This window comes from Heptranchias perlo, chromosome 10 (genome assembly GCF_035084215.1).
Source record: "Heptranchias perlo isolate sHepPer1 chromosome 10, sHepPer1.hap1, whole genome shotgun sequence".
NCBI classification, from domain to species: domain Eukaryota; kingdom Metazoa; phylum Chordata; class Chondrichthyes; order Hexanchiformes; family Hexanchidae; genus Heptranchias; species Heptranchias perlo.
In genome coordinates this window covers 12,314,609-12,329,960 of record NC_090334.1, presented here as the reverse complement: position 1 = coordinate 12,329,960, position 15,352 = coordinate 12,314,609, and the positions used below count along the sequence as shown (strand labels likewise).

At 46.9% G+C, this 15,352-nt stretch overlaps 1 protein-coding gene across 4 annotated transcripts in view; it reads right to left on the bottom strand.

Moving 5' to 3' along the window:
- rpap1 (RNA polymerase II associated protein 1) overlaps window positions 1–15,352 on the bottom strand; it is a 129,469-nt gene that overhangs the window by 70,670 nt on the left and 43,447 nt on the right. For all 4 annotated transcript variants that reach the window (XM_067991234.1, XM_067991233.1, XM_067991235.1 and 1 more), the window contains exons 8-9: window positions 10,656–10,771; window positions 7,834–7,932 (exon numbers count right to left, since the gene is read on the bottom strand). In XM_067991234.1, coding sequence (XP_067847335.1) covers window positions 7,834–7,932; window positions 10,656–10,771 — 215 coding nt within the window. The remainder of the gene's footprint in view (window positions 1–7,833; window positions 7,933–10,655; window positions 10,772–15,352) is intronic.

Genomic DNA, 15,352 nt, shown 5'->3' with positions numbered 1-15,352 from the left:
CTGTCTGCCCACAACACCCCTGTGCCAACTAGTAATTAACCTTTTGTTAGGACAAATGATAGAATAATGAATGAGGTGTGGATTTATTGCAATTTCTGACCCAGCAGTCTCTTCCGACCACTGACAAAGATCAGTGATAAAATCTGCTCAATGCAGAGACCTATGATTCAATGATGAATTATTAATTGGATTGTTTCTTACTGGTCACTGTACACACAGGGTTAAAGTTGGTCACTGCTAGCTGTTTCTGCAAGCTGCAGGGAGTATACATAACGGTCTGTATGCCAAAGTTATTAATATGCATGGTTCAATTGCTGCGATTGTGCTCGAATGGGGACCCACCTAACAGATCATCGAAAATGTTTGACACAGATCAACGAATCGAGCCAATCCATTCAATATAAACATCCTATGTAATTTGACAACTGGTGAATGGCTGACCAGCTAATATAAGAGATGCTTTTTGTGTGCTTTTTTCTTGTAGATCGTCAAGAGATTTTGAATTAAATATGTGGAGACACTACCTAAGCTGGGATTGTTCTCCTTAAGAGCAGAGAAGGTTAAAGAAAGATTTGATAGAAGTGTTCAAAATTATGAGGGTAGATAGGGAGAAACTGTATCCACTGGCAGGAGGGTCATTAACCAGAGGACATAGATTTAAGATAATTGGCAATAGGACCGGGAGGGAGATGAGGAGAAACTTACGCAGCAAGTTATGATGATCTGGAATGCACTGCCTGAAAGGGTGGTGGAAGCAGATTCAACAGTAACTTTCAAAAGGGAACTGGATAAAGGAGAAATTTGCAGGGCTATGGGGAAAGAGCAGGGGAATGGGACTAATTGGATAGCTCTTTCAAAGAGCCAGCACTGGCACGATGGGCCGAATGGCCTCCTTCTGTGCTGAATGATTCTATGATCAGAGACTGGTCAGTAGTCAGTCTGAGGCTGTCTTAAGTATGCAGCTAATCAGAGGTTCCGTTGTAGTGTTTTACCAAATAAGGAGCGAGCCCCTGCATTTCAATGATCAACTTTGCATCCATCATCTTTGCTGTTTTGATATGTCGGGATTAATAGTGAAGTTTGTAAAGACCGCATGTATACTGCTTCTACCAAGTTCTGTTCATTTACCTGTTCAACATGCAATGAATTTTCTGGTTTAGAACCTGAGCTGCAGTCAAGGAGATCACATGGTACATTCCAGAATGCTGGTGTCCAGTGACAAGGGCTCCCGAGCTCCTGGGAGACTCGCTACATTTATCCAGACACTGGACAAGTAAAGGTGCACACTGGTTTGGCGGGGAATCGGAGATCCACTTAAGGGAGTTGTCCGAGGAAGCACAACATTAAAATCAGTGCTAGGCCATTCAGGGGTGATATCAAAATGCACTTCTTCACACAAAGGGTAGTGGAAATCTGGAACTCTCTCCCCCAAAAAGCTGTTGAGGCTGGGAGGTCAATTGAAAATGTCAAACTGAAATTGATAAATTTTTGTTAGGCAAGGGTATTAAGGGTTACGGAATCAAGACGGGTGGATGGAGTTGAGATACAGATCAGCCATAATCTAATTGAATGGCGGAACAGACTTGGGGGGTTGAATGATCCACTATATTCCTACGAAATGTCAGATCTTTTCCCCGTGACAGGGACCATCCCACCATCACAGAGAGGGAGATATGTCTCCCTCCTCCCCCACCCCCCCAAAACCAGCCTGGGCTGGATTTGAAGCCAGGAGATTAAACATTTTCTTCCGATTAGAAATGACAAATAGTTTTTCTCCTGCCCCTCACCAACTGGCTGGGTCGCAAGTCCCAAACCAGCAGTGCGCCTAGTTCCAGGCTCAGTGGTGTGCGCTGCACTAAGGGCCATGCTTGAAGGTGATGCACCCGCCCACAGAGCATGGCTCAGTCTGTCAGAACCAGCGGAAGAGTTTTAATTCCTCTTTACAAGGATGATACCAGAGCTGAGAGGTTATAGCTACCAGGAAAGACTGAACAGGCTGGGGCTCTTTTCTCTAGAAAAGAGGAGGAGGGGTGACCTGATACAGGACCTTAAAGTTATGAAGGGATTTGATGGGGTTAACATAGAGGAGACGTTTCCACTTGTGGGGAAGACCAAAACGAGAGGCCATAAATATAAGATAGTCACTAATAAACCCAATAAGGAATTCAGGAGAAACATCTTTACCCAGACTCGTTACCACATGGAGTAGAGTTGAGAAAAATAGCATAGAGGCATTTAAGGGGAAGCTAGATAAGTACTTGAGGAAGAAAGTTATAGAAGGATATTTTAGGGTGAGATGACGTAGGGTGGGAGGAGGCTCACGTGCAGCATAAACACCTGCATAGACCAGTTGGGCCGAATGGCCTGTTTTTGTGCTGTAAATTCTACGTAATTCTATATACGGTTCACTTTTCCTCCTCCCTTCAACTCCCTTAAAAAAATTATTCTAACAGGAATGAAGCTGAGTATCGTCAAAGTCGTGATGGGGTTAACTCCACTGAAGGAGCAGACAGTTGTAGAGCATTATTAAACACAGCAAGGGTGGGGGTTCATCTCCACCTGCCATGTTTTACATGTTCACCGCCTGTGGGCTTTACTCTCTGTAGAAATATCCACCGATGTTTAATTAATTTCAGAGATCCTCCTCGCGCACTCAGGTCAAGGACGGTTTCAACCCCAAGATTACAAACGTTGAACACACGGGAATGTCACGGCCAAAAAATACCCAGGGGTCCAACCATACCCGCACATTTCTTGGATGCTTTTTAATGCAGCTTACGAGAAACAAGTCCACAGAAAACCCATTCTGCAGGTGCAGGACTGAAAAATAACCAACCTGGGATTGGGAGATGTGAGCAGTTAGATTGAGGTGGTTCAACTCCCATCTCCTGTCAGTCGTGGCTCAGTTGGTAGCACTCTCACCTCTGAGTCAGAAGGTCGTGGGTTCAAGTCCCACTCCAGAGCCTCAAGCACAAAATCTAGGCTGTCACACCCAGTTCAGTACTGAGAGAATGTTGAACTGTCGGAGGTGCCGTCTTTTGGATGAGACGTTAGCTCCGCCTTCCCTCTCAGGTGGATCCCTTGCCACTCTTTCAAAGTAGAGCAGGGTAGTTGTCCCCAGTGTCCTGGCCGATATTTATCCCTCAACAAACATCACTTAAACCAATTATCTGGTCATTATCACATTGCTGTTTGTGGGAGTTTGCTGTGTGCAAATTGGCTGCCGCATTTCCTACGTTACAATAGTGACTCCACTTCTAAACTACTTAATTGACTGCAAAGCACTTTGGGACATCCTGAGGTTTGTAAGGCGCTGTGTAAATGCAAGTACTTTGTTTCCCTAACGGGCGACTGGGTGGCCCACTGCGTTACACCCATCCCTTTGTGCGGGCGTGATGTAATGGACTTCACCCGTCTCTCTGAAGAGCAGGCAAACTGTTCTAACTTGCAGTGAGTTAGCACAATGTCCTTTCTCCTCTGGACCTGGTCCTAGTACCAGCTCAAGGCGGGATGAAATTTTTTTTTGTCATCTCTGTCTCTCTCACTCTCACAGCTAAGGGTCCAAAATTGTTTTTGGACTAGTCTCACCCCACTTCCGGAGCATAATTCAAAAAGGTTTCTGCTTCAGCAAACCCGCCCATGGAAGTTACAGCGATGGTCACCGCGGGAAGCCGAAAAGCTGTATTGGTGCTCACAATTTGGACAAGGAAAAGGGAGTTTTACTCTGCATCTAACTCGTATTGTACCTCAGTAGGGAGTGCTTAATGGCGCAGTGTAGAGGGAGCTCCACCATATAGCTAATCTGGTGTATTTGACCTGGAAGTTCCTTGATGTTATTCTGTTCACTACCTACTGTTGACATCTTCTTCCAGGCCAGGCAAAAGAAATTCAACCTTTTAGTGTCCCCCCAACCACACCAAAAAAAAGGCACCATGCTTTCATCTCCAGAACCACCCAACAGAATTAATCAAAGATCAGCCGTGGCTCAGTGGTAGCACTCTCGCCTCTAATTCAAGCCCCACTCCAGAGACTTGAGCCCAAAATCTAGGCTGACCAACCAGGGAACAGACTATTTTAATAATAAGATGCCCTTGACATCAAGGTAGCATTTGACCAAGTGCGGCACCAAGGAGCCAGAGTAAAATTGAAGTCAATGGGAATCAGGGGGAAAACTCTCCAGTGGTTGGAGTCATACCTAGCACATAGGAAGATGGCAGTGGTTGTTGGAGGCCAATCATCTCAGCCCCAGGACATTGCTGCAGGAGTTCCTCAGGGCAGTGTCCTAGGCCCAACCATCTTCAGCTGCTTCATCAATGACCTTTCCTCCATTTTAAGGTCAGAAATGGGGATGTTCGCTGATGATTGCACAGTGTTCAGTTCCATTCGCAACCCCTCAGATAATGAAGCAGTCTGTGCCCGCATGTAGCAAGACCTGGACAACATGCAGGTTTGGGCTGATAAGTGGCAAGTAACATTTGCGCCAGACAAGTGCCAGGCAATGACCATCTCCAACAAGAGAGAGTCTAACCACCTCCCCTTGACGTTCAACGGCATTACCATCGCCGAATCCCCCACCATCAACATCCTGGGGGTCACCATTGACCAGAAACTTAACTGGACCAGCCAAGAGCAGGTCAGAGGCTGGGTATTCTGCGGCGAGTGACTCACCTCCTGACTCCCCAAAGCCTTTCCACCATCTACAAGGCACAAGTCAGGATTGTGATGGAATACTCTCCACTTGGCTGGATGAGTGCTGCTCCAACAACACTCAAGAAGCTCGACACTATACAGGACAAAGCAGCCTGCTTGATTGGCACCCCATCCACCACCCTAAACATTCACTTCCTTCACCTCCGCGCACCGTGGCTGCAGTGTGTAACATCCACAGGATGCACTGCAGCAACTCGCCAACAATCCCAAACCTGCGACCTCTACCACCTAGAAGGACAAGGGCAGCAGACACATGGGAACAACACAACCTGCACATTCCCCTCCAAGTCACACATCATCCCGACTTGGAAATATATCGCCGTTCCTTCATCGTCGCTGGGTCAAAATCCTGGAACTCCCGACCTAACAGCACTGTGGGAGAACCTTCACCACACGGACTGCAGCGGTTCAAGAAGGCGTCTCACCACCACCTTCTCAAGGGCAATTAAGGAAGTGGTGACAGGGCATAGAAAATCATAATATGTTTAGGTAGAGTCAACGTGGTTTTATGAAAGGGAAATCGTGTTTGACAAATTTATTCGAGTTTTTTGAGAATGTAACTAGCAGGGAGATAAAGGGGAACCAGTGGATGTCATATATTTGGGTTTTCAAAAGGCATTTGATAAGTTGGCGCATAAAAGGTTATTACACAAAATAAGGGCTCATGGGGTTGGTGTAATATTTTAGCATGTATAGAGGATTGGTTAACAGACAGAAAACAGAGAAGAGAGATAAAGGGGTCATTTTCAGGTTGGCAGGCTGTGACTACTGGGGTGCAGTAAGGATCAATGCTTGGGCCTCAGCTATTTACAATCTATATTAATGACTTAGATGAAGAGACCGAGTGTAATGTATCCAAGTTTGCTGACAATACAAAGCTAGGTGGGAAGGTAAGCTGAGCTGTGAGGAGGACACAAAGAGTCTGCAAAGGGTCATCGACAGGTTAGGTGAGTGGGCAAGAAGGTGGCAGATGGAGTATAATGTGGGGAAATGTGAGGTTATTGACTTTGGTAGGAAAAATAGAAAAACAGAATATTCTTTAAATGGTGAGAAACTATTGAATGTCGGTGTTCAGAGGGATTTGGGTGTCCTCGTACAAGAAGCACAAGAAGTTAGCAAGCAGTTACAGCAAGCAATTAGGAAGGCAAATGGCATGTTGGCCTTTATTGCAAGGGGTTTGGAGTACAAGTGTAAGGAAGTCTTGCTACAATTGTACAGGGCTTTGGTGAGACCTCACCTGGAGTATTGTGTACAGTTTTAGTCGTCTTATCTAAGGAAGGATATACTTGCCTTCGAGGTGGTGCAATGGAAGTTCACTAGATTGATTCCTGGGATGAGAGGGTTGTCTCATAGAATGGGCCTATATCTCTGGAGTTTAGAAGAATGAGAGGTGATCTCATTGAAACATAAGATTCTGAGGGGGCTTGACAGGTTAGATGCTGAGAGGTAGTTTCGCCTGGCTGGAGAGTCCAGAACTAGGGAGCATAATCGCAGGATAAGGGGTCGACCATATAAGACTGAAATGAGGAGGAATTTCTTCACTCAAAGAGTTGCGAATCTTTGGAATTCTCTACCCCAGAGGGCTGTGGATGCTGAGTCATTAAATATCCTCAAGGATGAGATAGATAGATTTTTGGACTCTAGGGGAATCAAGGGATATGGGGATCGGGCGGGACAGTGGAGTTGAGGTCAAAGATCAGCCATGATCTTATTGAATGGCGGAGCAAGCTCGAGCGGCCGTGTGGCCTACTCCTGCTTCTTATGTTGTTATTTCTGACCCTCCAGTGCAGTGCTGAGGGAATGCTGCACTATCGGAGGTGCCGTCTTTCGGATGAGATGTTAAATCGAGACCCTGTCTGCCCTCTCAGGTGGATGTAAAAGATCCCATGGTGCTATTTGAAGAGCAGGGGAGTTCTCCCCGGTGTCCTGGCCAATATTTATCCCATAGCCAACATCAACAAACAGATTCTCTGGTCATTTATCACATTGCTGTTTGTGGGACCTTGCTGTGCACAAATTGGCTGCCGCGTCTCCTACATTACAACAATGACAACACTTCAAAAGTACTTCATTGGCTGTAAAGCGTGTTGGGACGTCCTGAGGACGTGAACATCGCTATATAAATGCAATGGGGCATTGGGCAACTCAGCGGACAAGAATATTAACCTTTCACCTCCGGAGCCGCTGAGGCCCACATTTTACAGGAAGGAAAGCATCCCTCTCTCCTAACGAGGGGCTGGGTAGCGCGATGGCTTCTGTAAGAGTGGCTCGTACGACCGGGTCCAACAGCGTCAGTTTGCCTGCGGTTTATGCCTCACAGGGCCCTAGCTGATGCCGAGAATGGAGAGGTTACTGCAGGTCAAGTGCAAAGCAGCTAACACCGAGACAGCTCCTCCACACTTAGTACAGATTTCATTTGGCTCCTGCACAAATTACATGCATGGATCTTTCTTAGGAACATAGGAACAAGAGTCGGCCATTCAGCCCCTCGAGCCTGCTTCGCCATCCAATTAGATCATGGCTGATCTGTAACTTAACTCTATCTAGCCACCCTGGTTCTGTAACCCTTAATACCCTTGCCTAGCAAATATCAATCAATCTCAGTTTTGAAATTTTCAATTGACCCCCAGCCTCAACAGCTTTTTGGGAGAGAGAGTTCCAGATTTCCACTCCCCTTTGTGTGAAGAAATGCTTCCTGACATCACCCCTGAATGGCCTCGCTCTAATTTTAAGGTTATGCGCCCTTGTTCTGGACTCCCCCACCAGAGGAATAGCTTCTCTCTCTCTTTACCCTATCAACTGCTTTAATCATCTTATACACCTCAATTAGATCGTCCATTAATCTTCTAAACACAAGGTAGTCTATGCAACCTGTCCTCATAATTTAACCCTTTTTCGCCCTAGTATCATTCTGGTGAATCTGCGCTGCACCCCCTCCAAGGCCAATATATCCTTCCTGCGGTGCCCAGGACTGAACGCAGTACTCCAGGTGGAGTCTGACCAGAGCTCTGCACAACTGAAGCATCACTTCCACCCCTTTGTATTCCAGCCTTCACTTCAACAAATGTGGAATGGCAGCTCAAAAGCATTTCATTGTAATAGGAAGTAATATAAATGTCTAACCTCTGGCTCCTCTCCATGATGGTGCAGTCCCAGGTGAGTTGGAACATCTACATCTGGAGGTATTAAGTCACCATGGAAACTGAACCTTGCTTGCATCTCCTGAATGTGGATAAAAAAGACATTAAATAACTGTGCTATAATCACATTTCCTTGGAAAGGGGACACGTTTCTGTTCATCATGCGGGATAGATTTCTGTACATTCAGCGTTTGGTGGGATTACTGGCGTGTTTGAGGCTTTGGCTGCATGTAAGTGTTTGTGAAACCCACAAGTTTTACTCAACCTCAAATTCAGACTGCTCCTGACAAACCCACTCAGTCTCACAGCTTCTAACTTCTCTGTGAGACCGCTGAGTCCCACAGCCTCTCTCTGCTCCATGACAGGGCCGCTCAGTCCCACCCTCTCGCCGCTCCGTGACAGGGCTGCTCAGTCCCACTCTCTCTCTGCTCCGTGACAGAGCCGCTCAGTCCCACTACCTCTCTGCTCCGTGACAGAGCCGCTCAGTCCCACTACCTCTCTGCTCCGTGACAGAGCCGCTCAGTCCCACTACCTCTCTGCTCCGTGACAGAGCCCCTCAGTCCCACTACCTCTCTGCTCCGTGACAGGGTCGCTCAGTCCCACTACCTCTCTGCTCCGTGACAGGGTCGCTCAGTCCCACTACCTCTCTGCTCCGTGACAGGGTCGCTCAGTCCCACTACCTCTCTGCTCCGTGACAGGGTCGCTCAGTCCCACTACCTCTCTGCTCCGTGACAGAGCCGCTCAGTCCCACTACCTCTCTGCTCCGTGACAGGACCACTCACTCCCACTCTCTCTCCGCTCTGTGACAGGGCCGCTCAGTCACACTGTCTCTCCGCTCCGTGATAGGGCTGCTCAGTCCTAGTCTCTCACTGCTTCGTGACAGGGCCGCTCAGTCCCACTCTCTGCTCTGTGACAGGGCCACTCAGTCCCACAGTTTCTCACTGCTTTGTGACAGGGCCGCTGAGTCCCAGTCTCTCCGTGCTCCGAGACAGAGCCGCTCAGTCCCAATCTCTCCCTGTGCCGTGACAGGGCCGCTCAGTCCCACAGTCTCTTGCTCCTCCGTGACAGGACCACTCGCTCCCACTGTCTCTCTGCTGCGTGACAGGACCGCTCAGTCCCACAATCTCTCACCGCTCCATGACAGGACCACTTGGTCCCATAGTCTCTCTCTGCTCCGTGACAGGATCGCTCGGTCCCACAGTCTCTCACCGCTCCGTGACAGGACCACTCACTCCCACCGTCTCTCTGCTCTGTTGTGGAAATGCCGGTGATGGACTGGGGTGTACAAATGAGAGGAATCTTACAACACCAGGTTATAGTCCAACAGTTTTATTTGAAAATCACAAGCTTTCGGAGGCTTTCTCCTTCGTCAGGTAAGTGAAGGAGAAAGCCTCCGAAAGCTTGTGATTTTCAAATAAAACTGTTGGACTATAACCTGGTGTTGTAAGATTCCTTACATCTCTGCTCTGTGACAGGGCCGCTCAGTCCCACAGTCTCTCGCCGCTCCATGTCACTCACAATTCCATGGCCTCGAGTCCTCACACTATTCCCTATCAAAGCTGCATACATAGTCAAACTGCCATAAAGAAATACATGATGGGCATACGCATAAATACATGATACCCCAGAGCATGGTACATTGGCGAGACCATGCAGACGCTGCGACAACGGATGAACGGACACCGCGCAACAATCGCTAAACAGGAGGGTTCCCTCCCAGTCGGGGAACACTTCAGCAGTCATGGACATTCATCCACCGACCTTCGGGTAAGCATACTCCAAGGCGGCCTTCGAGACACACGACAACGCAAAATCGTCGAGCAGAAATTGATAGCCAAGTTCCGCACCCATGAGGACGGCCTCAACCGGGATCTTGGGTTCATGTCACGCTACACGTTACCCCACCAGCGAACAAATGTTATCTGTTTTTAATATAACGGGTCAGTTGCTGTCTTTTCTATGTTTCTACCTCTCTATCTCTGTTTTTTTTTGTTTGTTGTTTTTTTTTTGGTGATTTGTATATTCTGTGAGACCTGACAGGTAACACCTGTCTGTCTGCACACTGATTGCCTTGGCAACGGGCAGTTGAAAAAACTGTCTGTACTCACCAAGCATTGTTCTGTGAATTATAAATGCGATTTCATTTCGAGGATTTCATTTTCACATCGTTCACCTGACGAAGGAGGAAGCCTCCGAAAGCTTGTGAATTTAAAATAAAATTGCTGGACTATAACTTGGTGTTGTAAAATTGTTTACAATAAAGAAATACACCAGTTCTATTGTTCTGTACCATCACCACACTTTCTTCTTCAGGCACAAGGGTGGAGATACTATACCTCAGAAGGCAGAAAAATCTTTTGAACGACTGGATAAACCTCACAAGTTCAATATAAAATGACCGAGGTCCCGTCTGTCCTCTCAGATGGACGTAAAAGATCCCACAGCGCTATTTTGAAGAGCAGTGGAGTTCTCCCTGGTGTCCTAGCCAACATTTATCCCTCAACCAACATCACTAAAAAAAACAGATTATCTGGTCATAATCACACTGCTGTGTGTGGGACCTTGCTGTGCGCAATTTGGCTTCCCTACATCACAAGTGACTGCACTTTCAAAGTACTTCAGTCACTGTAAAGCGCTTTGGGACATCTTGAGGTCATGAAAGGCATTATATAAATGGAAGTCCTTCTTTCTTTCTTTATCTAGTGATTGTAAGTCTAACCCCTTCACCAGCACGGATCCGTAGCTCTGTTTGTGATGTATTAGACTTAGGGAGGGTCAGTAAGGATCCACACTGCCACTGCTCACCTTGTTAGTTTTCCGTCGTCTGGGTTTGGGTAAATCTTTCAGCCACTCCATCTTCTCGTACTCTGGCACATCCATGTGGACCCACCCTTTCTCAGGCTTCAGTGGAATGTCAGCCTCTGTAAAGATGCAGCAATATTGTAATGAGTGTTTCTCCATAGTCCCATCATCCACAAGCGTACACGTGCACACCTGCTCCACCCTACCTCGCACACACTCAGCTCACAACTACTGCACACTCGAGCCTCTCCCCTCCCACACTCCATGCCGGCTGACTTGCATGTATTCTCCCTACATCTGTGATTTCACGGGCACACGCATAAATCTGATTTCATTATTACAAGCACACAAGCTTGAGCCTGTCGCCCCACACACTTAGAATGCAAACACTGGAACACTTGGTGGTATAGTGGGTTAGACCTTTGACCTTTGGGTTCAAATCCAACTCAGACTGATGAGATGACCGCCTTCTCCTTCTGGTCGTTTAGGAGTCCTATGTTAAGTATGTTTTGGCAATCCCGATCCTGGTCACCACAGGCCAACAAAACTGCCCCTAATCCAACATTAATTGAGAAACAACTGCAGCTGGTCTCTGGGTGGCTGCTGTTGGCAATGACAAATATTGATACAAAATTTCAAAAAAAATTTTATATCGCGCCTTTCACGATCTCAGGAAGTCCAAAAGTGCTTTACAACCAATGAAGTACCTTTGAAGAGTAGTCACTGTTGTAATGTAGGAAATGCTGCAGCCAATTCGCACACAAGGTCCCACAATGAGCAATGTGACCAGATAATTTGTTTTCGTGACATTAGTTGAGGGACAATTATTGGCCAGGACACCGGGGAGAACTCCCCTGCTCTTCTTTGAAATACTGCCACAGGATCTTATATGTTCACCTGAAAGGGCAGTCGGGGCCTCGGTTTAACGTCTCAGACGGCACCCCTAACTGTGCAGCACTCCCTCAGTACTGCAATGGGAGCGTCAGCCTAGATTTTGTGCTCAAGTCTCTGGAGTGGGACTTAAACCCATGACCATTCCGATGCACAGGCGAAAGTGCTACTACTGAGCCACTGTTGAGTTAAATGATGCTCTCTGAAATTGCAGATGAGTCACATTGTTGGAGCTGAGTAGAGGCAGCTTTACTGTGCATGTATTATGTGTTATATCTGACCTGGGAAGTGCTTGATGCCAACACTAGGTGGCTGCAAGGGAAAATGTTCCATTTCTCAGTGCTAACATTGTTCACAGAAACAAACATCATAGAAGGGCAGTAAATTCTACCGACGCGAGGTATTACGGTGAGAGTACTATTAACAATGTATTACTTTGATTGGGTAATTCATGACACAGAACCGATGCTTTTATAATATGCGAGCTTTCAGCTTCTACTCCAGTCAGGCGGTAGAGTTACAATTCTGTGACACAACAGTATATCCTAAACCTTGTGGGGAGTGCCCGACTGCTGATGGCACAGTGCCACGACTGCATGGCCCTGAATCAATACATGGCATCAGTAGAGGATGCTCCTGCCTGGTCAAAGCCAGAGTTTTGAAACAGAGACCGATTGCACTGCAGCACTCAATTCACCTGCCAATTATAAAAGTGATTTTTGTGGAACAACCTTTTTTCTAAATTGGAAGGGGTGGCATTGACTTTGTCCTGGTGTTTTAACCTATGTAAGTTGGCTTTTGAATGCTATCCACTCCAACCCACCTCGACCGTGCTAGGGTAAACGCAGGAGGCAGCAACATGCTCCTGACCAATCATGCTTTGCTCTCTCTGCTAAAAGGTCTGGCTAACCGAAAGCCGCCATCTTTTACGTTGATGGCCCTGGGGTAAACTCAAGGGGAGCAACATGCCCCTTACTCATCATGCTTGTTCTCTCTGTTACACAGCCAGACTGACCCGAAGAGGTCATCTCCTACACTAATATTGCTAGAGTAAACTCAGGGGGTTGGCAACACACTCCTGACCCATCGTGCTTGCTCTCCCGGCTAAATGATGGTTGGACTATCCCGAAGACCTCATCTCTTGTACCGATGCCAGAACTTCAATGCATTCTTGCAAAGGATACTAAACCTTGTAATTTAACCTTAGAGGATTAAATTACGAGGACAGGTTGCATAAATCTGGCTTGTATTCCCTGGAGTATAGAAGATTGAGGGGTGATTGATCAGGATGTTTATAATGTTAAAAGGATTCGAATGCTGCAGTCAGAGGTGCCACCTTTTGAATGAGACGTTAAATTGAGGTCTCATGTGCCTGTTCAAGTGGGCGTAAAATATCCCATAGCACTACTCGAAAGAGAGCTGGGGAGTTCTCCCAGTGTCCTGGCCAACATTCGTCCCTCAACCAATGCCATAAAAATCAATGAATTGGTCATTTATTTCATTGCTGTTTGTGGGACCTTGCTGTGCGCAAATTGGCTGCTGCGTTTTCTACATTACAACAGTGACTACACTTCAAAAATACTTAATTGGCTGTAATTCGCTTTGGGACATCCTGAGGTCATGAAAGGCACAATATAAATGCAAGTACTTTTTTTCCATTAGAACTTTTCATACAATGAGGGACTGTTCCAGAATACCATTCAGACAAACTGAGTGATGTGAATCGTGTAACACGCTCTGGGAGTCTGCCATGGTTAGGTGATGAATGCATCCTCCGCAGCTAAAGGGACTCGGCACAGTTTTCCCAGGCACGGGTGGCATGGGGGCAAGCAGCTATTGACCACCCCAAACTGCTGTGACAAAGATGGCGAGAGAGAAAAGCCTGAGCGCTACCAACTGAGCCAAGGATGACACATAAAATAAACATCAAAAGTTAGCACCAGAGATCTCTCAATGGCACAGTCCTGTCCAGAACTGAGCCACACAGACCAGGAAGGCCACCAGTTCCATCTCAACGGGACCTCAGTTGTGGTGCTACAAGTTGGTCTTGCAGCCTCTGGGCTATGGAGGGGAAACATTGGTCTGGGTTTGTGGCCCTGGTTGTTATCCAGTGACCCGGCTGGAAAGGACTGCATTTGACTCTGATGCTCCCCACTGTCGAATGGCCTACTTACATTGACTAAACTCACACAGGATGAATGGACATGGTATGGGAGGACAGCTTCAGCAGAGGAGGGGAGGAAACTGAGAGGGGTGATGGGGTTGAAAGATTTGCATCAGGACATGATCTGACCCTATATAGAGGGCCGCAGAGCAACTCTTCCGAAGAAAGAGACTAACTGGGATCTGAGAATCCAGAGCTCTGTAGATACGCTGTGTTTTTGCAACGGCTTGTCAGTGTGAATCTGCTGCCTGTCTCATTTTCCATGCCTTGTAGGTCAGGGAAAGCCCTTGTTCCTCTTTACTGTGGTTTCTAAGTGATGACTTATTTTTTTGTAAACCCTAGACTAATGGATTAGAGCTTTGTTCTTGGAATCTAGAGTGGTGTGCTCATGCTTTAGATAGCCAAATCTTCACTACCTTGTAGTGCGGGTTGAGATCTGCCCAATCTCTCTTTGTTGCAGTGAAGTTTTTTTAATAGATTATTGACCATGCTTAATGGTTTAGATGAGCTGTACAGATTTAAGGGCAGATCGCACAGCACATCAAAGAATGCGAATGAGGTAGCCAAGATTTTGAGAGAGCAAGGCAGGACTGAAGCTTCTGTACTTTAACCCTTGTATAACAACTGAGGTCCCACTGAGAAGGAACCGGGGGCTGCCTTGGTCAGTGTGGCTCAGTTTCGGAAAAGTCTATGCCATGGAGAGATCTCTGGTATAACAAAAACATCAAAGGTTTGCATCAAAGTATCAGCCGTGGCTCAGTTGGCAGCAGACCCACCTCTTAGTCAGAAGGTCATGGGTTCAAGTCCCACTCCAGAGATTTGAGAACAAAATCTAGGCTGGCACTACTGAGGAAGTGCAGTACTGAGGGAGCACTGCACTGTCGGAGGTGCCATCTTTCGGATGAGACGTTAAATTGAGGCCCCATCTGCCCTCTCAGGTCGTCTTAAAAGATCCTATGGCACTATTTCATAGAAGAACAGGGGAGTTCTCGTGGTGTCCTGGCCAATATTTATCCCTCAACCAACATCACAAACAGTATCACAGTGCTGTTTGTGGGACCTTGCTGTGCGCAAATTGGCTGCCCCGTTTCCTGTATTACAACAGTGACTACACTTCAAATGTACTTCATTGGCTGTATTGCGCTTTGAGATGTCCTAAGGTCGTGAAAGGCGCTATAGGAATACATGTTCTTTCTTTATACCTACATGCGATGTGACTGCACAGGATGGGGTTATACATTCCCGTGAGGATGGAATATTCGCCAATACTCCCGACTTAACAGAGAAAGCAAAACCACCGCAAATAATCTAGATCTATTCAACGCTCTCCCACAATTACATTTCAGCTTCTGCAACACTCTATGGCGGTGTGTGTTGGACAAGAAACCAGAACTATTGAATACGATAGTTCACTAACTCCTCAAGTAATGCAATCCCAGCGCATTCGACAGCAATCTCCACAGTTATTTACTGACACCTCACGAGCAATAAATAGGAAGCTCTTCCACTCAACGGACGTTCAGAAGATTCATTCCAAGAGACGAAGCTTCACTCGTGGACTTCATTCTCATCAGTAATCAGAGGGGAAAGAGATTAGTCAGTGGGGTCACTCCCAGGTAGCAGAGTGCTAGCAGAAAGGTGGTGA